Source organism: Vidua macroura, chromosome 11 (assembly GCF_024509145.1).
Source record: "Vidua macroura isolate BioBank_ID:100142 chromosome 11, ASM2450914v1, whole genome shotgun sequence".
Lineage (NCBI taxonomy): Eukaryota > Metazoa > Chordata > Aves > Passeriformes > Viduidae > Vidua > Vidua macroura.
The window spans coordinates 16,595,723-16,623,191 of record NC_071581.1 but is presented as its reverse complement, the minus strand read 5'-3'; the positions used below and the strand labels follow the sequence as shown (position 1 = coordinate 16,623,191).

Sequence of the window (27,469 nt, the reverse complement as noted above, 5' to 3'; positions counted from 1 at the left end):
GCGAGGGCGGGGTGGTTGCCATGGCGACGGCAGCGCGGCCGCCAGTCGCAGAGCGGCTTCTTGGCGGAGCCCCGCGGGCGCGGCCAATGAGGAGGCGGTGCTCGGGATGGGGGCCGCCATTTTGCGGGGCCGCCCTGAGGGGCGGGGGCCGGGCTGCTCCTGCTCTGCGGCCGGTTCGGGTCCTGCAGCCGCTCCGGAGCCTCCGTGAGGGCGGCCGGGGTCTCTCCCGGGCCTTGTAGCTCACGGCCCGCCGACGGTTGAGGCCGTCGTGCCCCTGGGCTGCGGCCGGTGTGTCCTGTCAGGCGGTTCACGGCTGTCTCGGACACAGCCCCGGTGGGAGCGGGACCCTTGCGAGGCTTCTGTGCCTCTCCCGCCCGGCTGAGGTGCGGTCGCGCCGCTTGTGCGTGTTTCTCGCAGTCTTTGAAACCAATTACTCCATCAACAGAGAAAAATCCAATTAATTTGACGCTATTCCTTGATAATGACCTAAGAATGAAGGCTGAATTTCAAGGATCGTATCTTTCAAGCTCAGGAGCAATGCATGCCGACAAGAGGGAAGTCGGGCAAGAATGGCAGGAGGCCTTTGTGGATGGATAACAAGCTGCTGAGCAGCAGAGAAAAAAAAAAAAAAAAAAAAAAAAAAAAAGAAGACTGTAGAAAAGAAGAGTTTTTTCTCAGAAAGGAAAAAGAAACTTTCAGGAAGTGGAAATGAGGACAGGTGGCCTTGGAGGACTACAGGGAAATCCCCTGGCCAGGAGCTTGGAGCTAGATGGTCTTTAAGGGCCATTCCAACCCTGTAATGTTCTGTGATTCTATAGTATACATTTGCTGATGATTTGGCAGCTGCTGTGTCCCTAATGTCTGTAAAAGGATTTTTAAATTTATTCTTGTGTCTTCTCTGGTTTTGAATTAACACCGATGAGTTCATATCCACAGTGTTATATGGGGCAATGTTTTGTCATTACAGGGCTCTAGATCAGGTCCAAGAAATGTTACATTTGTGAACTCACCAGTTCAAAACCTTTGCTTACGAAAAACTGACTTAAAAATTCTTTAAAATACTATGTTGGAAAAGAATCTATATTCCCAAATAATCCTGCTCCCGCTGCCAGCAGCTGTGGAGCAGATTTGGAAAACAAAAGCCCTGAAAGACTGCATGCTTTGTCTCCCCTTCTGAAGCAGACATTAGGGCTAAGGCCCCATTGAGACTCGAGTCTCAAACATGATGGAGTTTCACGAGGAGATAATTGATGTAACTGCAGATGGGCCTTAGAAAAAAATAGGGAAAAGGAAAAGGTGCAGAATGGTGCAAATTCATTAAAATCTCTGCAAATCTGATCATAGTGAAGGGTTTACTGCAGGCAGTTCCAGAAAAGGAATGAAGAAATCAGTCATGCTCGAGGTACCCAGCCAGGTGAGGATTCCTGAGCAGCACCTCTTTAGGAAATTTTTTTTTTTTTTTTTCTATTCTGCCAACTGCTTTTCCCTAGAACAAGAAGGGGAAAATCAGAGGGAAACTGCAGTGGGACATGGGTTAAAGTATTTCACAGAGTAGCTCCAGTTCCAAGTTCTGCCCTGCTCAGGCAGTCATTCCCAGTCCCTGCAGAGGCTCCACTTTACATCGTGGAGTTGGTTGCAGTGTGATGGGCGAGGGATTCATCCTCCTCTCCGATGTGCTGACTCTCCTTCTCCAAGGAACTCTGGGAGCCCTTCTGCTCCTCTTCCAGCACCTGTGAGGGAACAAGCAACCAGAAGTCAGGGAAATAGAGAGGAAAGTGAGGAGCAAAAGCACAGCTCAATTCACAGAGCTGAGATGAAGGAAACCACAAACTGGAGCTGATTTATTTTTAAGGAGGGGCAAAAAGTTTGAGATGAGGTCTCATGAGAAGAAGAAAACTAGGGGAATCAAAATGTGGAGCAGGAAGAGGCAGCAAATCCAAATGTTTTGCCTCACTAGAGTCAAGAAGCCCTGGAGAAGCAAATCATCTGTGATTGAGATAAGGACTAAATCTGACCCTGGGGCTATTTTGTTCTTTGATGCTAATTAAAAATAAAAATACATATCTCTATATATATACAGGCATAATTATGGCTCTTTTAAAATGCTGCCCCCATAATCCCTATTATCAACTAATCATTCTTAATTGTTTTCTTTATTAACTAAATAAAATACTGTAATCTTTCTTGGTGGTGCAAGTTTTTCCAGAAAGTCAGGAGGTGACCATAGCACGACCATGTTATATTTCCCTGGGAAGGCAATTGAAACTGTGCTGACTTACACCACACTGTGATTTGTCCCAATATATTTTAATGATATAAAAAGCTCTTCAGAGGTAATTCCTGACAAAGAAAAAGCTGACTCTGATTTCTTTGAGTACATGTATTGAATGCTGACATTAATGAAGTTTACCTACCATGGCTTCATGCTGCTGTTCTCTCTTTGCAGTGCTGTATATTGAAACTGACAATTTAATATTGGCTTCTTCATCCTCACGGACCATCAAAATATTTAACATCTTCCAAGAAATCAGAAGAAAGATCCTTCAGCTTTCCCACAAAATGACTGTACCTTTACAAGCCTGACCTGCTAACAGAGCAGATGCTGCATACAAGAATTGTAGAGTAAGATTAAATATAGATCTGTGCAAATATGTCCATGTCCTGCTGATAGATCAATCTAAAAAATTAAGTTGTCTTAATTTTAGATTGTTGCTGTGTATGAAATTCTTGAATGTAATTACTGATATTAACTGATAAAGCTTTTCTTTAGTCACAGTTTTGGCACTACTGTAGAAATTGCACTGATAGCTTTGGCTTATTCTTTGTCTTATATAGGATATGCAGCACAAGCAATGGGAATATTTTGTCTGTTGATACGTCAAGACTGAGAAATTTGGCAAGGTAGTTCATGAGGTCACAGTGAACTAGCTTCAAATTTCTGAGGAAAAAATGTAATTTTTGAAAATTTGTTCTTAATTGTTACTAACATTCTGAGTTAGTATAGTTGAGCATTCCCTCTGCAGCTCCTTCAGGGATTTCTCTTCCTCAAAAAAACATTAAAAGAAATCCAATAGCTGTGCCTCCATCTGCCAGAATGATTATATTTATCATGATGCAATTACAAAGAACACAGATCTGTTACAGCAGTCAGTGTGATTAGCAGTACAAGCAAAGTGTTTTATGAAGTATTTCCCTACAGCTGCTCACGCAACAAGTCACTTCAATATTTTGGATAGGGTTTCCTGGCAATGCCTAGCACCTAGATATAGCATTACATACAGCATCCTTTCTTTTTGGCCTCATTCCTGGGCAAATGGCAGGTAGGCTTCCAGATGCCCCAAATTGTATATTGTCATTTGCTGTCTGAAACGTTTCCTCACAGGGAAAGAAGAGTAAGAGCAGGAGCAGGAAAGTGTGTGACTCTCCATAAATACATTACAGCTACATCTTCACTGAACAATGCCTGAGTAGCAGGCATAATAATTCAACATGGACACCAGCTTTGTCTTATTACAGTTTAGGCTGAGGAGGCTTTAGCAACCAGTCAGCTGAAACTATTTCTACACCTGATCAGTTCTGACACTGTGGACACCTCCCTGTTACCTCTGCTTCAGAGTCCCGCACTTGTTGCTTCAGATCCTTCTGCTCTGCTCTCAGCTCCCACAGCAAGTCGTAGAGACGGCGCATGTTCTTGTGTTTCTCTGAGGACCACGGCTGGAAGCAGATAAGTCAGTGAGAAACAGCAGCACTGTCTGGGTGCACAGGATCAGTGCTCTGCTGGCAGAAACTGGCACAATCCTGCTACAGCCAATAAAGCAGCACTCGTTTTTGTCATTGAAACATCAAACCCATGGTCAGCATGGGTTTATCAGACTTCATTTTGATTTAGAATCCATCAGTAATACGAGCCAGATGGCACATCTTGCACTTTGCTGATGCTGCTGTTTTACTGTTGGAATGAAGTGAGATGAATAGGAATGTATAGAAATAGAAATGAAAAAAATGGGATTCCAGCATTGCTATTCTGTGTATTCTCCCCAGTGGGAAACAGAAATTTTAAAACCCTATAACATTAAAAAAAAAAAATCCCTCTTTGTAATCTCTCTTTGGTTTTCTTAAGTGTAATTGTGCAGCATCACAGCAGAATTTACTGGCAGGCGTCTGCCTCTGGTTACAGACTTGCACTGATGCTGTTAGTGGGGTGACCCCTCACCCCTGCTGAGATCATTTGGCTTAATGGCAGCACTCCACTAATTTTGGAGTATCTCTTATTTAAGGCTAGCTATCTATCTATCTGCAATGTATTAAGCCTCAGCATCTTGCTCTGCATCTGCAAACTCTGGGATATTTAAGGAATGATAGGAACCAAGAAGTCCGCAGCAGAAATAGAACCAGAGCAAAGAGTGTCTGCCTTTGCTGCTCTGTTCTCGCTCTTCTTGAAGAGGGAACAACAGAGGACATTTCAGCTTCCCTGCCATGAATCTCCAGAACTGAGTCCAACAGCTGCTCAACCTACACTTTGCAGGATCCCAGGGGATGTGGAGTCTGCCTGATGACCAAATCTGAGAAGATGACCACAGCAGGCCAGCCATGTCACATTGTCCTGCACTCCCAGCATGGCAGTGCATCTCCTGGGCTGTTGCTGTTGTCAGCCTGGAGCTGTGCAGGTGGAGTAGAGGGGCAACATGGAATATGTCATGCTTGTAGTTCTTTCACTGACATGTCACCTTCGTGTTTTGTCATCTTCATACCTGGTATTTGACAGTGTTTTCTCTGCTCAGGAAGATTTCATCTTCTCTTTTCTCCCTCCCTATTACTCTGCAGAAAACCACCTTTGAGGCAATGGTGTCATGAAGCTCAAGGTGATATGTCAGCTGGATGACATCATCTATGACCATAAAGATACGTTCCTCTATGTCTTCATCAGCAGGCTTTTCTGGATTTCTGTGGAAATACTCCTTGATTTGCTAATGGAAAGTGAAAAAAAGATACAGAAGCAACTTAACACAAAACTGGCAAATTGACAGATTTGGGTAAAAACCCAAGGTAAAAATTGTGCTTTTCTGCCTGGACTTGCATCTTTTGGCCAATGGTCCTACTGTTCTTGTCTATGTCTTAAAAAAACCCAACCACAAAGCTGCTTAAAGCAATACAGAAGTTTCCTATTTGTGGAGCAGAGTATGCTTTCCAAACTCCAAGTTAGCTTGGGATGCATCCCTGCCTGAGGGACCTGCAGGAAGCATGGTATTTTGGAGAAAAGCAAAGTTTCCCCCATTTCCCAGCACAGGGGAAGAAAAGGTAGCATCTTTGGTGCTGGTCCAAAGACAGGCCACTGCATGGCTCTGTCTTGGCAGGTGAAGTATCTGAGCCATACATACTGCCAGATGTCAGATTTCCTCCTCCTTCTGTTCTGCAAACCAGACCTGACAAGAGGAAGAATTAGATTACCTGCCTGTAACAAATCAGAGTGATGGGACAATTCATCAAGAACCTAAAATGATATTAGTTTGGGCTCAGCACACAAAATCATTTTTCTAGTTTTGAATCTTGTGAAAATTTTGTTCTGAAATCACAGTCACTTTTTTTTTCTTTCCTCTGACACACAATTTCCAAGCCTTGGTTTCTTAGTTTAATTCTAGCTGCTTAATGCAGTTCCTGACAACTGCTCACACTGTAGCTCTCTGTCAGGGAAGCAACTGTGAGACACAGCAGCTAAACAACACTTGGATATCTCATCAGGAGTTTTACCTCAGCCATGCCCACTGAAATTGAACTGAAGCCCCAGGCAGTATGTTTTGCATAGTTTAAATATCACAGTGACCCATATTTTTCTGTTCCTGCCTTGGCCATACCACTATAGGCCGGGGGTTAGCATCAGCTGTGACGCCAGCCTTTTCCATTTTCTGGTCTCTTTCGCCAAACTCTGTGTGTCGCATGTGCAGGAAGTCCTCCCGCCCCACAAAGTACTCTGTCATCTCAGTGGCATTTTCAAAACGTTTCCAGAGGCCATCAACTCGTGCCGTGTGGTAAAACTCCACTGTGCGCTCAGTCTCAGGTTCCAGTGATGTGTAGGAGTGAGCTAAGGACAAATCACACACGTTTTCAGTGTTAGCAACTGTAATACACTGAACACAGGCATGTCCACTGTAGGTCTCATTTTTCTTCAGCTTTAGCAACAGATCTTATCCCCAGCTACACAACACTGAGAGAACAAACATAATCCTAAAGAGAAAGTTTCAGTTTCTATCAATTCTGCTGATAAAAGTAGAAATTAATCACCCTGATACACATGATAACTATGTATTTTTCTAACAAAGAAAACTACATAGATGGGGGAGCACTGCCCAGAACTGCAAGCCACCAAACCAATTCTCTACTCTTCACTGGAGACCATTTTATTTATTTAGGCAATTTATCCCACAAGTATCCTGTTCCCCCGGCCTTTCAGCTTTGGGCTTTCGCCACTGCTAGAAGGGAGTCATGTGAAATCCCATCAGCTGCAGTGGCTGCCCAGATGAGCTGGAATACCTTTAAGAAGGAGGGGGTGTCCTGGCTTGAAATGCTCTGTGATCAGCTGTGTTTGTTTATTCACTTCTCTCATATACAGCAGGTCTTCTCGGTGTTTGAACCATTCCTTCATCTCCAGTACTTCAGTACCTGGCAGGAGACAGGTTATTTTGCAACCTTAGATCACCCTGATGGAGGTGGCAAAATTCTGATGGGCTCTCAGTGTCTGTGCCAGCACCCTGTGCTCCTGCTACAGCCTCAGTGGACACGGTACAGCCACTGGAATTGCCCCTGTGCACAGGGGAATTTTGTATGTGAATCCTGATTTTCATTTGAGTAGATGAATTATACCCTAAGAAGATCTATTCCTCTCCATCAACCACAACTAGAGTAATGAGCTCAGGAGTAGAACATGGCATGGCAAAGGGCTATGGATAGGCAAGAGAAATTCCATCCCGAATACTTAATGACTGTTTGGATCAATCAGGAGACTGAAGCATCACACTATCCAAGAAGGCTGAAGGCAGAACACTCCAGTCCAGTAAGGAATCTGCATGGTTTTGTGAACTAGCTGTTAAAAATAATGTTTTCAACTACAGAGATATCCTCAGGCTGTAGCTGCCTTTTCTATGTCCCCTTTTGACACCAGTGAGGAAATAAGGATAGTGACACTATTGGATCACATCCAACCAGCCTTCCATTTCTCTGAAGACTGAAAATCCAAGCAGCTGACCTGTGACACTGAACAGTTTCACTGGCATATTAAACAGATTCAAACTATTGTGAAAACCCCTAGCAATGCTGGAAAGTTCAGGGGCTCGACAGACTAAGACGAAGAGTTTGAGGATAAAGTAAATAATTCCTCACAAAGGTGAAAGGAAAATGAGAAAGCACAAGAGAGACTTGCAGACAGGGGACCACCTCCCCCTTTCTATCAGCATGCCCCAGGCTGTTTGCTCAGTGTGTGGAGTGTGCTCATTCATCCCTCTTACGGTCGGAGTCTGCGTAGACAGTGAGGCGTTCCACCAGCCCATCTTCATTTGCATACGCCGCCCATTTCTCCTGCTTTGCTTTATCGTACAGGATCACCTTCTTCCCCCGGGAAAAGGGATTCTCGTATTCTGCAGTGAACAAGAGCGATATCAGACAAATTGAATCCCCTGTACTCAGCCCAAAAAAAAAAAAAATTTAAGACGGGAAAAAAACATGGTCTAAGAGACATTATGCATTTATTTATTATGTTCTGCTGGCAATAAAGCTGTTCAGATCCTGCCTATTGTCCTTTAATGTAATAATGGTATAATAACTCTTTTCTCTCTCCAAACAGGTATTTTATAATGCAGGAGCAGTTCCTTGTTCATAGCAGTAAAAGAAAAGACCATCTCAGGCAAAATTTCCAGCTGGCAGGAAAAAACAGTGTGGGGTGTGTGTGGGGGATGAGACAGTGCAGCACTGAGGGCAGCCACTTGAACCAAAAGCTGTTGTGACCTTCATCTATTGTGCTTCACTGTTACTGTTTGACCACCCTGAAGGGAGAGCCCAGCGAGATAGACAAATGTCCCAAAGCCACTGAAAGGTCAGGTGGGGGCAAGCAAAAGGCAAAGGAAGAATACCTACCTCTGCAAGATACCTTAATTTGGGCTACCCATGATAGTGGCATCTCAAAGCTCATGCCTATTTCCTCCTTTTCCTGCTGAAACAGAAGCAGAGATTTGTGGTTTTGGCAGCATCTCCTACTGTGCCAGGAGGCATTTTGGTCCTGGTGAAGTGCAGTGATCAGAGCTCAGCTCATGTGAGGCTGTGCTCTGGTGAGCACCATGGCACAGCTATGACAGCACATCCCTACTCGAGCCTGATGAAATTATCTTCTCCTGGCTACTGCTCATGCTGGCAGGGAACGAATGTGGCAATCACCAGATTATTTTATGTAGACCCTGGAGGACTCTTCGCTCCCTGGTTATGGGCACAGGCTGAGAAGAGTAGATAGCAGGAGGGAATTATTATTTGCATTCCTCTGTCCTGCTGTGCAGGTGCAATGTCTGTTTTATCATGATGTCTTCTCCCAACACAACAACATTTTTTGCTTCTAGTACATGGCATTTTTTGTATATTAGAGGGCACACATTATTTCTGCATTTGGTTGGCAGGTTCACCTTGCAGCCAGGAGGGAAAGGTGACCAGCATAGAAAGAATGTCCACAAAAATCTCATTGTGGATTTTATTTTTTTTAAATTATTTCACCCCAAAGGCCAGTGCAATGGAGGCTTACAGAGATCCCTAGCCACTTATGACACCTGAAGTACCACTTGGAGTTCTGCTTCAGAAAGCACCAGAACTCTCCTAGATTGAGAAGGAATCTAAACCTGGCCAGAGTAGAAGGGATATGACCTGGAGAAGGCAGCAGGCAGGCAGATAGTCATGGGCCTATGGACACAGTGGTTCCATACAGGGTCCCCAGTGCTCAAGAGCATCACTTGGATCACTCACCATGTCATCTGTGTCTTTCTGGGATGACTCTGTGGGCAACTGAGAGGGCTTGTTGCTCTCTGAAAGCATAATTTCCCAGCAGAAAGAATCATTCAAGTCAAAGCTGAGATCCTAGGGCATACAGGAAAAACTCTTTTAATGACAGGGCATTGTCAAGGGACTTACACTAAATTTGACCACTGCATCAATATGTCTGTGGTGCTCTGGACCTGCCTGGGTGTCAGACTTCAGGAACTCTAGAGATCTGGACCTCAGGGAGGTGAGCTCCTCAAACCCTTGGCTGGCTGGTGGGACCCCAAAGACTGTCCCTGTGCTAGGGCTTGCAGAACCCCTTCCTCGTGGTGCCTCTTCCCCAGATGAGAGGAAATGGCTGGAAATGCTTCTGCGTCCTTCCACGGGGCAAATATGGCCCCAAGGGCAAACTGATCCAACTCAGACCCTCAGCTCCCAGACTCTGTGTCTGCTGGGGAGTAGCTGAGGTATAGGAAGAGCCTAATCAAGATCTTACCTGCCTTGAGCTATGTCTGACAGACCAAAACATCCTCTGCCTCAAAAGCTGTTGTTTGAGAGAAGGAGTCCCTAGCCAGCCTTAAAAGCTGGAAACTTTTAAACTCTTGCACTGTAGGGATTTAATAGATGTAATCTGTATTTGCTAGCTCAGAGTCTGGGATGCCCTGGAGTAGTTCCATAGTCTATGTAATCAGAGCAACATGACCAAAACCAGCAAGAGGAGTGGTTAAGTGCAAACTGGATCACTACTGGTCTTGGATTCCCCCAGGTCCCAGGTTAGCCCAGCTGTCCCTCACGTGCCCAGGTAGGGTGCTAAGGGCTCCCTACCTTGCAGCCTTTCCGGCAGTCCTGCATGTTCACCCAGTAGTTCCTGTGGTTCCAGATGCTCTCAATCCCAAGGAAGCACTCATCCGTGGTGCTGTGGTGATTTCCCGTGAACGGGTTGATGAAGAAGGTCTCGGGAACCTTCCTCTTCCCAGACAGGACCAGAACCCACGCGTGCACCCGTAAGCCATGCAAAGGGTCTCGCTTGGGCTTATCCACCTCCTGCAGCACAGAGGACAGAGGAATAATTATTGCCATTTTGCTGACACTTGGTTCCAACCCAAGGGCAATCTTATCCTTTCCTCTGCCCACTTATAAAGAACTCCAGGCTCTTAATGCTCTTTAAGAGAGAGGTACTACATACCCAGCACATGTTCCTGTGCCAGCACACACTGTGCTCCTGGAGGCCAAGTACTCATGGCCATCATCAAGGTCATGTCATACTTCACAGAGGAGGGTGTGAGCTCCTCTCTTTGGCCAGCCATTACCTGTGTCTCAGCTCTTCTTCCTGGAGCTCACAGGAAGGTGGACCTTGCTAACTCACCACGACCACCTCCTCTTCTCTTTCCTCCTCTTGTGTGGATTCAGTTTCTTCCTCCTTCTTGGCCTTCTGCTGAAGCTCAAACTGGCTCTGTGGCTCTAAAGGGTACTTAATTCTATACTTGTTGGGATCCTCCTCTTCTGGTACCTGCAAAAGCAGGGTATTACTGTGAAACCCAGCAGAGATCAAGAGAAGGGAGTAAATGTATGGCTTACAGGTACCTCCCAGTTCCCAACACTTGGCAGTTTGCAATATTGCACCTGGTGAGCAGAAATTCAGTGAAGCCAAAAAGGCCTTGTAAGGAGCTGTAGAAAATCACTCAAAAGATTCCTTTGGTGAGGTCTCTGGTACAGACTGAAACCCAGTCTGGACCTGAAGCTGTTCTCCCTAGCTCAGCTCTGGAGCTCACTGGACATGAACAGGCTGAGCACGTATGCTGGACTCCTCTCTGCCCACTCACTGCAGATCTCACCTCTGGGGGCTTCCTGAGCCGTGGGCACAGCTCCTGAGTCTGGTCCAGGGAGCACATCTCGAGGGTGGCATATCCATGTACACAGTAGGCATCATAGCCAGCCCCGATCAGCAGGGAGCACAACAGCACAGTGAAGTCAAAGCAGTTCCCTCGCTGGTACTTCAGAATGGTGGTTGAGGAATAGAGTGAGCTGGGCTTGAAAGAGAGAGATCACATTCACAGTGCTTGTCTTGTGGAGCTGAAACATACACCAGGCAGAGAGCAGGGGAAAGAGGCATTACCCACATCCCTGGGCTCTGCACCCTATGGGAGTCTGTTATAAAACATTTCTAGAAAAGCCACTGACTCTGAAACTCCCCTCCAAAGTGATATGGGGAAACTCTGACCCCAAATCTGGTGACAAATTTAACCACAGGAAGGAATAGACATGACAAACCTGTCAAACTGCTGAAAACCTAATGCTAATCACAATCCTGGAATGGGATTTCCCTCTATCTCCTGCTGTTCTATCTACAGGTCTTCCAAGGAAAACACCCATAAGCTAAATTATAATTCACAGGAGGAAACATATTTCCTTCTGGCCCTCACTGTACACATACTGCATACAGAGAGGGTCCATTCCCACTCAGTTCTCAGACATCTCACCTAAGGTAATCAAGGCAGTCTCCACCTGCTAAATGGAGATACCTTCTGTGTGGCCACAAAGTGCCAGAGCTCTCTTGGGACCTGGGACTCTTGGGACGGCCTGTGGCTGGTGTAGATTGTTAGGTCACTCTGCAGTCCTTGCTAGCAAGGAGTGTGTTCTCTTAGCTGATTCTCATCAAGAATTTGCCCCAGCTCTGGCATCATCCCTTTTTGCTAATCTAGACATCTCCCTTCATCCCAAAATATACCCAGATATGGGAATAGAAATGTCTAAAAGTGCCTAAGAACAGTCTGAACTGAGGTCAAGTATCATCCCCTAGGGTTTATGTGCTCCTCTGTTCGAAGGTGTCTTGGTTTTCAGAAAGGAAACTTGTCAGCCATTGCCTCCCACAGTGCTCCAGCTGCTCATCTGGGCTGGCTGAAAGCAGGGTCTGGTCCTGAAGAAATGGTGCTTAATTACTTAAAAGGTACCACACTGCACATGCACTGGGACTGTGGGTCAAACAGAATGCACAGGGTCTGGGAAAATCAGGGAGTTGCCTAAATAGTGAGGGGATGGTGGAAGGGATGGTGGAAGTGTCAAAAACCTTTGTGATCCCAGCCACTGGGACTTCCCCACTGTGTCCTGCTGAAAGGCCCTTCTGTCACCTCTGTTATGTCTCTGTTGGGGCTGCAGCCCCTTTCTCACCGGTGTGATTGGGCACTTGAGGGGCTCCATGATGAGGTAGTCACAGACGAAGCTGGCACAGCCTGACCAGTAGTACATGTCTGGGTAAGGCAGCAGGGTTGGCCTCACTGTTGTGCTCACAAACTTCTGTAGGGCAACAAGAGGAGTTTGGTTAGCCAACAGGCCCTTTGCAGAGTCTCCTCTCCAAAGACATCCTCAGACCACTCCTGGATGTTGCAGATCAAATTCAGGATCTTTCTACAGCATATCAACAGCATCAATATCCCTTCTCTCCAGTTCCAAGATGGAAATTTCATGGGGTTGGGAGGCTGACTGCTTGCCTGTGATTGAAACTTCAACTTCATCTCAGACACATTCCAGATGTGAGCCAGTTCTTACCTTCATTTTCAATCAAGTCAAATAGCTACTGCCTTTTCTGGCTTTTACATCCTCCAGCTTTTTTTTTTTTTTTGCCTTACATGTTAATGATACAACAAATTTTGAGGAAAGCTGGTACAAAGTAGCAATTCCAGGTGCCCAGGGGGAAACATCAGGTCCAGAACTAGACAGCAGTTGTGCAGCTTGGGCCCAGAGAAAACAAAACCAGACCACAAACTTCCACATTTACTCCTTCCCTGTAACTTCGGTGAAGTTCAGAATAAGATCTAAATCTGGACCCCTATCTGTGGGTGAGCCTGAGCTGTATCTGTTTCATGTGTTTCTTTTCCTTCCCTTTATGTTTCTGTGGTCTCTCCTGCTTCCTAAGCATCACGCTGCAGCCCACATGGCAACACCAGCATTTATATGGCTCATGGATTTGGACAGCCAGGGTGTTCCTGGGGTTCTTTGTGCCTGCTCAGGGGCTGTGGGTTCAGCCAGCAGGTTCCCATTCCCTTTAGGCAGGAGGGACTGCTGTTCTTTCCCAGCATTTGGCACTGTGGAAGCCAAGTGTTCCCTGTGCTGTGGCCCAGCCTCACCCACCCCATACCTGCACACCACACTCGTTGAGCGGGTGGATGAAGAGCGGCTTGCGGTCAGGGCACAGGTGAGTGTACTGCTGGAAGAAATGGTCGGCAAGCTGCAGCAGCTCCTTTTCCTGCCAGGAATTTGTCTTGTACGAAGATGGTAAGTGGGATGTGTCAATGGAGCTCCAGTCAAAATCACTTACGTGGCAGAGGGAGGCAGAGAGACACAAGTAATAAGCCAGGAGCAATACAAGCAGGATGATATCAAAACATGACAGGGCTTCCCTGTTTCACAGATAAAAAATGGGAGCCATATCCAAGGATATGATTTTGATATAGCCAAACGTCTCTGGAGCAATGCCAAACTGACACATACCCAGAGTCTTGGGGGATCTTTATACAGTGGTGAATGGATGTACAATCAAATGAGTTACCTTGTCTTACTTGCACACCCACACTCTTGGACAAACTCATCAGGCTTAAGAAACTTGCTCACTCCCACCACAGTGCAAGGGGATCACATGTGCCATCCACACGTGTGCAATCACCCTGTGGGGCCCAAAGGGAACATCTCTGCTCATCCCCGCCATGGGCAGAGACTTACGATTCATCACTTGTGACAGAGGCTTCCTCCACAGCTACATCTGTCTCCAGGTCATCAAGGAAATCATTGGAGATCATGTCTTCTGGTGTTTGCTCCGCTTCCTCCATCTCCTGCAGGGCCTCCATTCTGCCTGGCACTACAGGAGTGCACACACCAGGGTGAATTCAGGGGTGGGACCCAGCTACACAGGAACGGAGAAACACTCCCATTGTGGCCGCAGTGCTCTGGTACCATGAGCATGGCTGAGGCAGCCAGAGCCATGAGAGTGAAGGGAGAGCACTGAGTTGGGCTGGGTTTGGTGAATAAGTGGCTCCATGTCCCAGGACACGCTAAGCGTGCGGGGCAGGCAGAGCCTGGCTCGGGAGGGCAGCGCACGTCCCCACATTCAGCCCGCGTGCCCCGTGTCCTCCCTCCTGCCCGGGCTGCTGCTGGCGGGGCAGCAGCTCCATCAACCCGCTGGGCACCGCCCGTGCCCCAGCCCGCGGCCGCCCAGGGGCCTTGGAGGCAGCGGGCCGCCCTGCGGAGCCGGCAGCCGCCAAGGGCATCGCCTGCCGCGTATCACCGCCGGCGCGGGCGGCGTTTGTGTGCCGTCCCTGCGGTCAGGCTGACCCCGAGCGGGGCACACGGCGGGCACGGGGAGGCGCAGACCTTGCCCGGGGGCCCCGCACCGCCCCCGGCCCTGCCCCGCCCGGCCGCCCCCTCACCGCGGCTCCAAGGGCAGCGCGGCCGCCGCCGGGCCCAGCGCGGCTCCGGAGCGCTCACCATGGCAACGGCGGCGCCGCGGCTCCCGGGGACGGGGCCTGCGGCTCCCCCGCGCCCCGGATCCCCCCGGACCTCCCGCCACAGCCCCCGGCCCCGGAGGCTCCTCGGGACCCCCGCGCACCCTCTGCGCTGCCGCAGCCCCGGCACCGCCGCCCGGCGCCTCTCCCGGCCCGGCCGCCGGCAGCGTGCCCCGGGCCCGCTGGGAGAAGGGGAACGGGCAGCGAAGCAGGGGACAGCGGCCAGCCCCTGCCCGCCGCCACGGCTGAGCCGTCGCCCTCCGAAACTCACGAGTTCGGCTCTCTTAAAAGAAAAGCCACCCGCAGTCATCCCGTGTTGCAGAGGCACTTACCCAAAAGCTGGCACCTTGTTCTTTTTTTTTTTTTTCTGCTTCTTTTTCTTCTCCTTTTTCTTCTCCTTTACCATTTCCTTTTTATTTTTCCTTTTCTTTCTCTTTTTCCTTTTCCGGTTTATATTTTAGTTTTCCTTTTTTTCCCCCCTTTATTTCCTTTTTATTTTTAATTGGCAGTTCATTAGACTGTAAGCATGGTCAGATGCTAAATACTTTTTCGGTTTGTTGTTGTGGTTAAGAAAAAAATATGGATTGATGGATGGATTAAGCACTCTGTTAAGGAAACCATAGCAATTAAAGCTTTGAAGATGCGCAGACTGCAGTCAAAATATATCAAGAAGCATCATTTTGAGTGATTCATGCTGTTTGCAGCTGGTTACTGTTGCCCAAATGGCATGAACCTGTATTGAGGCAGGGGGCAAGGGTTTAGGTTGGATATTAGGAAAAGGTTCTTCCCCCAAAGGGTGGCTGGGCACTGGAACAGGCTCTCCAGGGAAGTGGTCATGGGCCCCCAAGCTCGCCAGAGTTCAAAAAACATTTGGACAATGCTCTGAGAGGCACAGGGTGGGACTGCTGGTCCTGTGCAGGGGCCAGGAATTGGACTCAGTCCTTGCGGGTGCATTTCACATCTGGTATTCTATGAAACAAAGTGGGGTAGGGCCCTCAATCTCTCACCAGTACTTCTCAGCAGTTCTTAAAAGCCAGAAGTCAATTTTAAAAGAAACAGACAAGGCAAATATATGTTGTGGTTCCAAAACTGCATGTACTCAGCACCCAAAGTTATCTGGCCTTCGCGTGTGCCACTGTGGTATCTGTTGTTATTGCTGCATCAAAAATAGATACCACAAAACCAGCTGGATACCCAGACCCAGATTCCGGAGGGTTTTGCTGGTACTCCCTGTTTGGGACCCTGTCAGGGCTGTGAATTGGGTCAGCATCCACAAGCTGTCGGCTCATTGGCACGGAGGATGGACTTTCAGAGTCCTTTCCTCCCCGGCCTCCGAGGGATGCTAAGCAGGCTCTTGTGCAATCCCAAAGGCTGCGTGTTTGCGTGGGGGAGAGGGATGAGCTGTCGGAAGGCGATATAAGGCACACAGCGGGAGGCACGGAGCAAGCCCGGCTGTGCCGGCCCACCCCCGAGGGCAAGGAACCGGGACAGCGGTGGATGGAGCAGCAGAGAGCAGCCTGGCAATGGTAAGCGGGAGGAGAGCAAGGCGGGATGTCTCAGGATTGCTGCAGTGAGCAAGGAGCAGACGGGGCATGAACTCTTCCTGTCCAGCAGTCTGGCGGCCGCAGCTGCTCAGGGTCAGCGCAGGGGGAATGGGTGAGCTGTGTGAGGGGGCTTTTGGCACTGGCCTTGCCCTGCTCGCAGCACTGACAGAGCATTGCCCAGCCACCAGTCCTGCCTGACCTGCATCCACATCTCTGATAAGAAGTATATTGTGTCCAGGGCTGATCCAGCACTGTGTCAATAATTTCCCTAAAGAAATGCATTATCTGTACCAACAGAAGGGATTGTCTTCTTGCCACTAATTTTAGTAGTGTTCAAAGCTTTGAATTCGTTATATTATCCCATTGTCTCCTTGTTATAGTTATGATTCATGGGAACAGTGAGGATCCTTTTGCAAATCCTAAATTTTCAAAAGAGCTGTAGTGGGAAGAGGGTGATTCCTTTCCTCTTTGAGGAGCCCAGACTGATGTCCCAGCTGTGCAGCTTTACTCAAATTGCCACTGAAATGTGGCTTTACCACTGTCAGCACATCCCTCTGGGTCCCAGGGCTGGTTTCTCCCACCTCCTTTCTGGAATAGCTACCTAAATTCTGGATAGTGTTTGACCCCTGTGTTAGCCTGATGGGGGAAGGCTGATGTGGCCCTTTGGGGTGGGAAATTACTTTGGGCCATGGAACCTAGGAAATACAGTACAGAAATTATTGCACCGATGCTTGAGGATTCAGCCTTTCTGAATGACTGCAAACATCTCCAGGGAGCATGATAACAAATCTGAGTTATCCAGAGCCTGCTTGTTTTTCCAGGAAAGGATTGTGAGATGTTTGCTGCTGCTCTCTGTGCTCTGCCTGGCTGGCTGTGAAGGCAACAAGAGTGAGTCTCCCTGTGCTCTGTCCCTGCTGGGTCATGGATGGGTAGTATGGAAAGGAAAGGTCAAACCTTCACCTGATCCATGTTCAAGTTCCTCGTTCAGGGCACTGCTGAAGGCTGTTAAGGAGGAACAATAGAATAGGGCTCAGGGAGGCAGGAACTGGGGTCTAGGATCCAGCAAAATAGGCAGAAACTGCAGGCTGTCCACCCCAGCCATAAAGGGTGGGTAAGCCATGGAAATGAGCACAGGTGCTGCAATGTGCCACCATGCTCCTTGGTGACAGTGACAGGCCCTAGCTCTGGTCCAGATTACAGCCAGGCTGAGGAGGTCTCACAGCCTCTCAGCCAGCTGAGGCAGCAGGCTCTTCCTTAGATGTGTCTGCTCTAGCTCTAGGCGAGGATCTCAGCCCTTGAGAGCTGTGCAGAGCTGCCTGCTGTGGGGTGAGTTCTCAAATCTCATCAGGGAGATATTCGTGCTGCATTTCATCTTTCTCACCTTTACTGCAGGTGAGCTGGCCAGCACCCGTGGCCCGAGGCCAGGGGTTGCCCTCCGTGTCAAGAGGAGCCCAGATGCCTGCCTGCCAAACCCGTGCCAGCACCAGGGGCAGTGCCAGGTGACTGTGGACAGACCAGTTTGCAGCTGCAAGCCAGGCTTCACAGGGGAATTCTGCCAAGGTAGGGCTGCGAATGCTGGTGAGCCCTCCCCAGTCTGTCCATGGGCACCAGAGGGAAGGGTGATGGGCACAGTGCTCTGGTGTTACCATTGCTCTCCACCCCTGGAGCACGTCCCAGCTCCTGGTTCAGGTGTATTCCACAATCCCTACAACCATATCCTGGCTACGTGCTGGTACAAGACCCAGCCACAGGCCACTTTCTTCTTCCCCAAAAGCCTTAATTCCTTGGCTGTGCCATGGTGTAGCAGGGCATGCTACAGGGCACAGCTGCCTCACAGTTTCAGAACAAGAACATACACCCTGGCATAGATACAGTGAAGGCCCTTCAAGACACTGGCCAAAAACTCTGTCTTCTTCCTCTGAAGGAGAGGGTCCCTGTCCCTCTGGTGCCCTAGACACGCTGTGGGGGTTGTGTGGACAGGAACCAGCCTGTCTTCTGCCCTGTGTCGCTGAAGAGCCCTACAGCCTGCACCAAGGCTGAGATGAGAGGCTGCTGAGCTCAGTGGGACTGTGCCACCCTCCAGCTGGCCTAGGGCTCCTTCAGGCCTCTCCCTTATTGCTATTGCAGATGGCTTTTTCCCCCAGATGTGGTCCTGAAGTTGGCCTGTGAGGAAGAGCACATGAAGATGATGGTGAGGAAGGAGGTGTTTGAGCTCTTGAAAATCCCGCTGGAGCTTGTCCACTTGAAGAACCAGGCATGCAAGGTCTCAGAGAAGGAAGAAGAGGGTGAGCTGTTTTTTGCAGCCACTCTCACAGGTGAAAATCACACTGCCTGTGGATCAGTAATCCAGGTGAGGATCCATAGCTCCAAAGCCAGGAGAGAAGCAGACATGGTGAGGTGCGACAGCAAAAGGCAACCCCAAAACCTTTTGCTTTTATATCTGGGTGCTGAAAAGTTCTCATTCCCCTTGAAAGTCTTCCCCTGAGGATATCAGAAGGCTCTTCTGCCTCTGCCAAACCCCTGCTGGCAGCACATTTTGTCTTATTTTGGAAGTCTCATTGTGCGCTGGTAACAGCCCTCAGCTTTCTGGAGACATCCTGTGAACTCTGCAGCCCTGTCCCCTTGGTCCCTGACTTGCTTCGTGGAGCAGGAAGGGAGCAGACAAGGTGCTCGAGCCCTGCATTGCACAGAAGAGCCCTGTGCTCACCTGTGCTCACTTACTGACTCCTGTGCCAGCAGCCCTCAGACAGGCTGTAAGCCCAGCAGATATCCAGGCCTGGAGCAGCTATAGCTGAGCTGTGCCTTCTGAACTTGCAGCTCTGTGTGTGGCTTTAGTCATGGTCTGGAGACTTGATTTCTGTGTCGTTCCAGCAAAACAGCTCCCATGTCTCGTACTCCAACGTCATCGAGTCAGAGCAGGAGGCCCGCAGGGCCCTGATCTCCCGCAGTTTTCAGCTGGAGGTGCACTTCTCCTGCATCTACGCCTACGAGCAGGTTGTGAGACTGCCCTTCGCTCTCACTGCTGTTGACAAGTGAGTGTCCCATTTCACCTTGCTGCTGACATGGTGTCTTTGAGCTTGGAGAGAGGTAGATTTAGTGAGACAATTTGCAAAGGCCCTGGGGAGCCCTAGAGAGCTCTGAGAGCAATGCCAGACACAATGTCCTTCCCACCTCCTTGCTCTATTTGTGAGCTCTCATCCTCTCCTCTCCTCTCAGGCTGGTACAGCTTGTGGTCAGAGAAGGACACTTCAATGTCAGCATGAGACTCTACAAGTCCCCCTCCTACCTCGAGCCTTATCACCTGCCAAGTGTGGCTGTCCCCCTCACGGACACACTCTATGTCCTGCTGAAGATGGAAGGGCAGCACCAGCTCAAGTACTTCCTGCTGAGTGTTTTGGACTGCTGGGCCACGCCGAGCACGGATCCGCACCAGGACACGCAGCACAAGCTCATTGAGCAGGGGTGAGTGGGGTGTCCCCAGCACATCGTCTCCCTGCACCACAGTGTGTCAAGGACTAGACAGAAATAGCCTGTTCAGCCTGTGGGCTCACCCATTCCCTGTGGGATGTGTTATCCAAGGCTGGGATGCTCCACCTCGTTTGCCACCCATTGATCCAGCCCTCATGTCCCAGGTGTCCCCATGACGAGACGGTGACCTATCTGAATGCCATTGGAGAGAGCACTACTGCCAAGTTCAGCTTCCAGATGTTTCAGTTTGTTGGTTACCCTGAGGTGTTCCTGCACTGCCGTGTCCAGCTCTGTGTTCCTGATAGCCCAGAGCCCTGTGCCAAGGTGAGCTCCCTTGCTGGTCTGCACCGTGCCCTGGGTGGGTGTGGGATCTCCCTTCACTAGCTCTGCTTGGAGAAGGGGCTCTGCTCTGGTTTTGGGTGCCTCACAGAATAAACACCTCCAGAATCAGGAGCCCTGAGCACCAAAAGTACAGGGGCCTGAACCCACCAGAGACCTCCTTTCCCTCTTCCCTGGGAAAGGAAGGGAGATCTACAGGTCAGCCCAGGTGCAGGGTGCCCTCCCCTGCCCTCCCATCACCCTTCCTTTGGCCCCCTGACAGCAATGCCCCAGGCAGTGGAGGAGCAGGCGGGCACTGGCAGATGACTACAACAGGATTGTTTCCTACGGGCCCATCCTCCTGCTGGCTGCTCCTTCCTCAGGAGCAGAGATCCATCATTCCAGCACTGACCAGCAGGACCCAGCGGGTATGTATGTCCTCCTGGGCACCAAGATCAGTCCAGGAGATCCAAGCTGCAGTCCAGGAGCAGGGCTGGGGGCAAGCCCACCCATGGCATGGCTCAGAGCAGGCACGCTTGCTGAGCTGTCGGCAGCAGGGGTGGCTGGAGGCCAATTGAGGTGACCGAGTCCTGTTAGTGGCCTCAGTATCCCAAAGTACCCCCAGCTCCTGTGGCTCCTGCCTGTCACAGGAGATGACCTCCCTGAATCTATGCCCAGTCAGGAGATGCCTCACCAGGGCTCAGAGCTGGCTCAGGGGACCCAGATACACAACCAGTCTCTCTCCTCTTTGGCAGGACCCAGCCCATGGCTCTCCAGGGCTCTCATTCTGCTGTGTGTGCTCGCCCTGCTCACTGTGGCTGCTGCGGCCGTCAGCATGGGGCGGCGAATGGTTTAGGAAACAACTGTTTCCCAATAAACATGACAGGAGCAGAGAGGCTCTTGCTGTGTCTTTATGGGTGTTTTGGGGAAGGGGGTAATGGCTGGATGCAAACAGTGCTTGAAGGATGAGGTGCATCACAGGGTTTCTGTTCCCTGTTGCATCTCTTGGGCCTTCTCCCCTGTGGGCCCATAGTCTCTAAACCCAGAGCATGTACCCAGGGATGGGAGAGTCCTTCCTCCTTCTTCTCTTTTCCCCACAGAGTCACCCTGGCGTGTGGGGAGATGGAAGTAACCCACTCCAGATATCTGCCCTACCAAAGCTGGTCTTTGCATAGTTCTGTGCCACACAAAGGCAGCATTAGCAGAAAAGGGCTGCTTTGTGCATGCACGTGTGTGTGCGTGTGTGCACCCATCCATAGTGATTTCTCCCTTCATTCATGACATTTCTCTTTTCATTCATGGCAAATGGCCAGCAAGACTTTTTCCATTGATACATCCCTAATATAAAGTAAATAACAAACAATAATGTAGGTATTAAAGACTAAATTCACAGTGCTCAGACAGCTGGCAGGGATTTAATACCAAAACACAGATCAGGAGAAGACAGCAGTTGCCCTGCAAGGTGGCTATATGTGCATTTTGGCTAGAGCACCATGTCCACGAGGGAATTGCTGCTGGCCCCAGAGGCTGTTTGGCAGGAAGGACACAGCAGATCTCTGCCAGTGAGCAAGGAGATGTTTGGCAAAGAAGCTCATGGGTTTCCTCTTCTTTTTGCTGATTCCCAGATGCAAACCTCTCACATCTGGGCTGCAGCAAGTCAATCCTCTCCCTCCAGTGGCAGGAAACACTGCTGGGCTGGTTCAGCACCAAAAGCCCCCTCTAGCAAAGAGGGTGATGGCTCCATCGTGGCTGAAGGCAGGTGCTTTGTGAGCTTCCTCCTTGTCCCCTGGGGAACGAGATCAGGGGCATCTCAAGACCATGGAGCTGCAGCCTGGAGGGACTTTGCAGAAGCATCATCTCTGGAGCTCCTTGCCCAGGGCAGCCCACCAGGAATGAAAGGGACAAAGCAAAGAGCCCTGCTGAGGTGGATCACGCCCACTGAAGGGTAAACTGCGGCACTGTTAGCTGATCTCTCCCTCTGTGAGGAAGCTGCATCTGCCAGGATCGCTCTCAGTGGATGCAGGTGCAGGCAGGGAGAGAGGTCCAGCCAGGAGCTGGTCCAGCCAGGAGCTAGTCCTGGGAGGCTGTGGTGTTTTTGTCATGTCTGATGATGTAGGAGAGGGAACCGGTGGTCTCCTTTGTCTTTGGGTAGTAGAGGACAACCAACCAGATGAATATGAAGATTCCTGCAGGGAAAGGAAGACAAACACTCAGCAGCAGCAGGAGACAATGGGAAGCATCTTGCCAGGATGCTAATGACACTTTTCTTCAGCTTCCAGGGGATTCCCTCAGCTCACTCCTGCCTCTCCCCTTCCTTCACATGAACCATTTGGTTGGGACATGCCCTGAGTGGATAATGTCCCTAGTCCTCTGCTAAGGGATGTCTTTCTTGGAGGAAAACCACCACGTGTGGAGTGGATGTAATTGGGAGCCATGAGCAGCTCCATGCTGGTGGTTGGGACCTCCTGCTTGATGTGCCCTGACAAAAGGAAGGGTGTGACAGTGCTGGGAAGACACTGATGCCTTGGGATCCCTTGTCAACCCACAGCCTGGCTGCCTTCTGCCTCCTCCATCTTCTCCACCCAAGCCCAGGGAACCCAGCTCAGAGTGAGTGCCAACCTTGGAGAGAGTTGAGGACAGTGAAGAGGTAGAGCACAGCTGTGGAGGAGATGCCATAGGTGAGGAACGCCAGGGCCCAAGTGGCTCCCAACAGGCAGAAGAGCCCTGCTGCCACCAGAGCCACCTTCCAGGGCTTATGGTATCCCTGCACTGCCCCAGTGCCCTGCAAGCTGCAGCTCTTCTGGATCGCCACCCCGAAGACAGCCATGTTGAAGAGGAAGATGAGGCCAAAGTAACCACAGTTGGTGATGTAGTGGACCAGAAGATGTTTGGAAGTGATCCAGCATCTGAAAAGAGAACCACGGTGCCTCCAGCAGCCCTGCAAGCCTCAGCAGCACCCAAGGGAGCCTTCCCCTGGCGGGATTTTGCAAAGCCAGGGTGAAGCGGGGAGACAGTGGTGGGTATCCACTGCCCTTGTGTTGCTCAGCTGGGAGGGAGCCTGGACAAGCTCCAGGTGGACCTTGGACATCCCTCCATGACCTGCAGGGCTGCAGGTGTGACTGAGGAGGCTCGGCATGAGAGCTGGGGGTGGCTGATGTGTTGCAATCACAATTAAGGAAGCAGAAGCATGGTGCAAAGCCAAACCAGATGGGTGCAATCCCTGACCGCTATGCTCCTGGCAGGACTGAGCTACCCCTCCCTGTGCCAAAGGGCCACCTGAGCCCTGTGGGCAGTGGCACACGCACAGGTGGGCTATGATCTGGTGGTCTGTGGTCTGGATGCTGTATTCTCCATAGCTGCCAATAGCTCCTGCCACTCCCACCACGAGAACAGGGAAGCCTGGAAGAAGGGAGACACAATCACAGAATTGTTTAGGTTGGAAAAGACCTCTAAGGTCATCAAGTCCAGTCATTAACTCAGCACTGCCACATTCACCACTAAATCATGTCCCCAAGTGCCACATCCACACATCTTTTGAACACTTCCAGGGATGGTAACTCCACCACTGCCCAGGGCACCCTCTTCCAGTACCTAACCACCCTTTCAGTGAAGAAATTTTCCCCAGTGTCCAATCCAAACCTCCCACTGCCCCTCTCACCCCCCATTTCCCGTCCAGCCTGCTCACCCCAGCCAACCAGGCACAGCTTTGCCAGGTAGTGGTGGATGTAGATGCCGAGGACCTTGACAAAGAGGAGGTAGAGCTGGCAGCCCTCCAGCGCCGTCCAGGTGAAGCAGCAGAGCAGGCAGTAGTGGGTGAGCCCCCCCAGGACCCCACAGGTCCTTGGGTGGGCCCTGCCAGAGAGCCCACTGTTGAGCAGGAAGGCCAGGTTGAGGAGGAACAGGCTGCCCATGAGGTTCACGTGCAGCCCCAGGTTGGTGCGGACGGTCTCCTCAAACCTGAACCTGCACCTGAGTGTCCCCACAGGGACCAGGAGAGGCAGGGGTCACAGGTGAGCAGGGTCTCGTGCTGTAGCACAGCAGGTCCATGCAGAGGCACTGGCACTGCCTCACATCCCTCCCAGCCTGGCAAGCCCCCCTGGGGCTGCTGGCACGTCCCACCTTACAAAGATGCAGAAGGCCATGGTGAAGATGGAGAAAGCCATGGCTACCGCACAGCCAGCGGTGGCAACAGCCATCAAAGCTTTTGCTGTGGAGCCATCCAGAGCTGGGTTCTGCCAAACATGCAGATGTTGGGTTAGACAGGCCCTGGACAGCCTAGAAAAGCTGACTGCAGGTACCAGAGCCATGGGGCTGATAACCCCAGTGGGCTGCTGCACAGACCCCATACCAGCCCCCAGAAGATCTTCAGGGGAAGCAGGGCAGTGGTGACACAGAGGAGATGCTCTGAGGTGGGGTGAGGTGTGGGTGAAGTGGACCACCATGAGCACCCTCCTGGGAGTCTCCACCAGGATCTGGGACCTCAAGCCTTGTTCTGCCAGAGCCTGCACAAAGCTGGGGCCTTTCCCAGCCTTCCCTGCTCATCTGACCTGCTGTTGTCCTCCTGAGCTGGGGCTGGGCTTGTTTTTGGGATCTCGGCTTGCCCAAGAACAGCTATAATTGCCCCTGTGTGGCTACTCATGACACCCAAGGGGCCACAAAAGTGGGCAGGCAGCACTGTCAGGGCACAAGCAGGAGCTGCAGGAAGTGGGATCGTCACCAGGAGGAGGGTGAAGAAGGTGAGATGGTCACAGGAGCAGACTGTCCCCTTGTCCCCGGGCTGCGTGACACATCCACTGCTCTGCCAGCCTCCTGCCTGCCCTGCAACAGGCACGGGGGAGCGCTGTGAGTGCCGGTACAGCACCTGTGCCCCGCCCCACACCTGCCCCGAGCAGGGCGCACCTTTGCTGGGATCCCAGAAGACGCATCGCGGGGTGACGCCCTGCAGTGTGGGAGAGCAGCATCAGCCTCTGCCACGGGGAGGGGCACTGGAGGGGAGAGGGAGGGCAGGCAGGGCTGACTTACTTGGGGCAGCTGCCTGTGGGCGAACGTGAGCTGCACGGGCTCCTGCAGCCCCGAGATGCTGCTCTCTCCCACTGTGATGCCCACCACGGTGTTGTCCAAGACCTGCGCTGTCTGGTTGACTTCCTGTGGAGGGGAAACGCTGCAAAGCTGAGCTGGTGGGTAGCAGGTGCTGGTGGCAGCAGGAAGGATGCTGGCAATGCCAGCCTGTACCTTGAACACGCCAAGCTGCTGGATATTGAGGACTGTCACCACCACACGCACTGTTTGGCTGCTCAGGGACCGGAATATCTCCCTGGGGAGGTGGATTTTACCTGCCTTCCCTTTCTCTGTGGTGTTCAGCCTGCTGGGGCCCTGCAGCAGAGAACAACAGTAGGAGGTTGTTGCTGCCGGGTCACATCTCGGTTCAGAGCCCACCAGTCTTGCTCCAGGCACGAATTCAGCCCTGCCCAGCTGGGTTTGCTCAGCAACAACAGAGCCCTGAGGGCAGAAGGGAAGAACTTCATTCCCAGCTCCCAGCATCTATGGGGGCAGAGCTGGAAGTGGGACCCAGCTGATTCTCTACCCACCATCACCTACACGTGGTCCCCTGGGACATCCAGGGCCTGGGAGTGCCTCTGGGTGGGCAGGAGGCACAAGGTCACACATGTCTCTCCTCCTTTCCTACCTCACACTGCCCCTGACCACCTGGTCTGCTGGGATGGCTCCTTGGGGAGGGCTCTTTCCTCCCAAGCACCACTTCACGTGACTCCTTGCCAAGGCATTTTGAAATTGATGTGGGCCCGTGATGCAACCCCACAGGGAGGAGGAAGAGAACAGCAGGGCACACCAAGCCCTGGGGCAGGGGCTGAGGGATGCTTGGAAGGTGTGGGACCTTCCAAGCAAGGGAGAGGGAGGGGCACATCTCACCGCTGTGGGGGAGAAGGTGATGAGGACGTCACGGGTGACAGCCGTGCTGACATTGAGGAGCAGAGTCTTGAGCCCAGCCAGCCAACCGTGCTGCCCCAACTGCAGCAGCCTGTGGGACAAGGGGGCTGTGGGACAGGTGGATGTGGGGACTGAGCCCACAAACCCTGTCACAGCCACCCCTGCCACTACCTGAACCAGCGCTCCCTCAGGCAGGCACAAGCGTGGCTCTCAGAGCGCCACAGCTCCGGGCAGTGCTGGGACAAGTGGAGCATGCCGGTGCTGTTGCCTGGGCTCTGCTGCTCCACCACCACGTTGCAGCACTCACGGTGCTGATCACCCCGATGCAGGTCTGGGGAGGGTGGGAGCAGGTGACTGCTGAGGACCACAGCACTGGGTGGGCACTGGGAGCAAGGGTAGGAATGGGAGGAGACCGCTCACCGGAACAGCTGTCCTGTCCTTCGGCAACATCTGGAAGAGGAGGATATGGAGAAAGAGAGGAAAACACCAAAATCTAGGGTCAGCCCTCCCTCTGTCCAGAAGGAAAGGGGAAGAGAAGGTAGGAGAGTCTGGCAGCCGCCAGGTTTTAAAGGACAGTCCTGCAGTTACGTGGGCTTCAAAAACACCTGGACAACGATTGGAGCTGGTGAGGGCAAGGCCAGCGTGCCAGAGTGGCTCACAAAGGAGACCCTGGACTGCTGATTCCAGGTTTTTAAAAAGCCCCCAGCAACAAAGCCCCCAACTCTGCTCACCTCTGCACATCCCAGTGGGGATGCTCCCCTCTGGCCTGTCCACGTTTCAGGATGAAATCCCCACATGGTCTCTTTTGGTGAACACCTTCCCATGGGAAAACCTTCCCACAAAGCTCATGCACCCCCTGGGCTAAGGATGCCACTCACCAGGCAGCAGCAGGAGCAGCAGGACAGTGCCCAGGAACAAGTTCATGCCACTTGGTGGGGTCTCCTGGCTGCCCCTGGCCATCCCACCACACTCTGCTCCCCTTGTCCCAGCAGCTCTGCTGCTCCCCAGGTTCCCCCAGGGCTTGTGGCCGCTTCCGAGGCAAGAGCCGTTCCTCATTTCCCTTATGGGAACCCCTCACGCCTTCCTGTGGGCTGGCAAGTGACCTCCTGTCCCAGCTCACAGCAACAGCAACAACTGCCATAGCAGCGGTGTTTCCGCCGTGGCTCCTTCCCGTGACCAACTCAGGGCTTTTTGCTTTCCCTTTCTCCCCACACTCCTGCCAAGGGGTTGATGGCCCTAACCAGCCCAGCAGGTGCTGGAGCATCCTCATCCTAAACTGGGCATCACTACAAGCCTCCAGGATGAAACATCCCCTTCCTGGCAAGGTGCCCCTGCCCCAGCTGGGTGCTGGAAGCTGGATGGAGGGGGATGATCCACAACCAGCTGGAAGGGGAATGGTGGGATGGGACATGCGGTGCTGTGTTTGCAAGAGGCACAGCCAGGACAGCCAGATTCTGCCTGGCCCCACAGCCACAGGGGGGATGATTCCCATCCTTTAATGTCTCCCTCTTCAGATCCCTGTCCTCCACAAGCCTCCCTTTCTACTGGGTAGTGAAAGTCCCTGGAGACTTCCCAAGCCATGGTACCTCCCTCCATAACCCCAACGGCACCAGGCAGCCAGTGCTCTGCCAGGAGCACCATTATCAGTCCCACTATCCTCAGCAGGATCCTACAGGGTGAAATGCTGGGTCC

General features: G+C 51.5%; 3 protein-coding genes and 1 long non-coding RNA gene across 10 annotated transcripts; 2 read left to right on the top strand and 2 right to left on the bottom strand.

Annotated features, from left to right (window-relative positions):
* The first annotated feature begins 52 nt into the window (after positions 1-52).
* Positions 53-2,527, top strand: LOC128812937 (uncharacterized). The gene is made up of 2 exons (XR_008438877.1): positions 53-796; positions 2,447-2,527. It is a non-coding gene; the product is annotated as an uncharacterized LOC128812937 (long non-coding RNA).
* Positions 1,339-14,745, bottom strand: DRC7 (dynein regulatory complex subunit 7). Of its 7 annotated transcripts, none has more exons than XM_053987635.1 (16): positions 14,606-14,745; positions 13,723-13,858; positions 13,142-13,316; positions 12,175-12,300; positions 10,842-11,036; positions 10,373-10,516; positions 9,832-10,050; positions 8,995-9,105; positions 8,125-8,200; positions 7,500-7,628; positions 6,529-6,657; positions 5,853-6,079; positions 4,752-4,967; positions 3,604-3,714; positions 2,415-2,516; positions 1,339-1,730 (listed from the first exon to the last, which is right to left on the bottom strand). In XM_053987635.1, the coding sequence occupies exons 2-16, from the start codon at positions 13,845-13,847 to the stop codon at positions 1,617-1,619; spliced, it is 2,199 nt and encodes a 732-aa protein (XP_053843610.1). In that variant the 5' UTR covers positions 13,848-13,858; positions 14,606-14,745; the 3' UTR covers positions 1,339-1,616. The 7 variants fall into 7 exon arrangements, with proteins under 7 accessions (XP_053843610.1, XP_053843612.1, XP_053843609.1 ...); XM_053987637.1 differs by lacking the exon at positions 14,606-14,745 and adding an exon at positions 14,485-14,502; XM_053987634.1 differs by lacking the exon at positions 14,606-14,745 and adding an exon at positions 14,427-14,478.
* A 1,261-nt stretch (positions 14,746-16,006) lies between these two features.
* LOC128812910 (uromodulin-like) lies at positions 16,007-20,687 on the top strand. The gene is made up of 9 exons (XM_053987573.1): positions 16,007-16,027; positions 16,867-16,933; positions 17,438-17,605; positions 18,190-18,395; positions 18,917-19,077; positions 19,262-19,507; positions 19,678-19,837; positions 20,115-20,259; positions 20,587-20,687. Exons 1-9 carry the CDS (start codon positions 16,025-16,027, stop codon positions 20,685-20,687), a joined length of 1,257 nt encoding a protein of 418 aa, XP_053843548.1. The 5' UTR covers positions 16,007-16,024.
* A 544-nt stretch (positions 20,688-21,231) lies between these two features.
* Positions 21,232-27,433, bottom strand: LOC128812839 (adhesion G protein-coupled receptor G3-like). The gene is made up of 13 exons (XM_053987494.1): positions 26,656-27,433; positions 26,198-26,227; positions 25,949-26,108; positions 25,760-25,868; positions 25,064-25,204; positions 24,854-24,976; positions 24,731-24,770; positions 24,549-24,649; positions 23,951-24,063; positions 23,517-23,800; positions 23,137-23,230; positions 22,451-22,737; positions 21,232-22,017 (listed from the first exon to the last, which is right to left on the bottom strand). Exons 1-13 carry the CDS (start codon positions 26,831-26,833, stop codon positions 21,902-21,904), a joined length of 1,776 nt encoding a protein of 591 aa, XP_053843469.1. The 5' UTR covers positions 26,834-27,433; the 3' UTR covers positions 21,232-21,901.
* Positions 27,434-27,469: the final 36 nt, after the last annotated feature.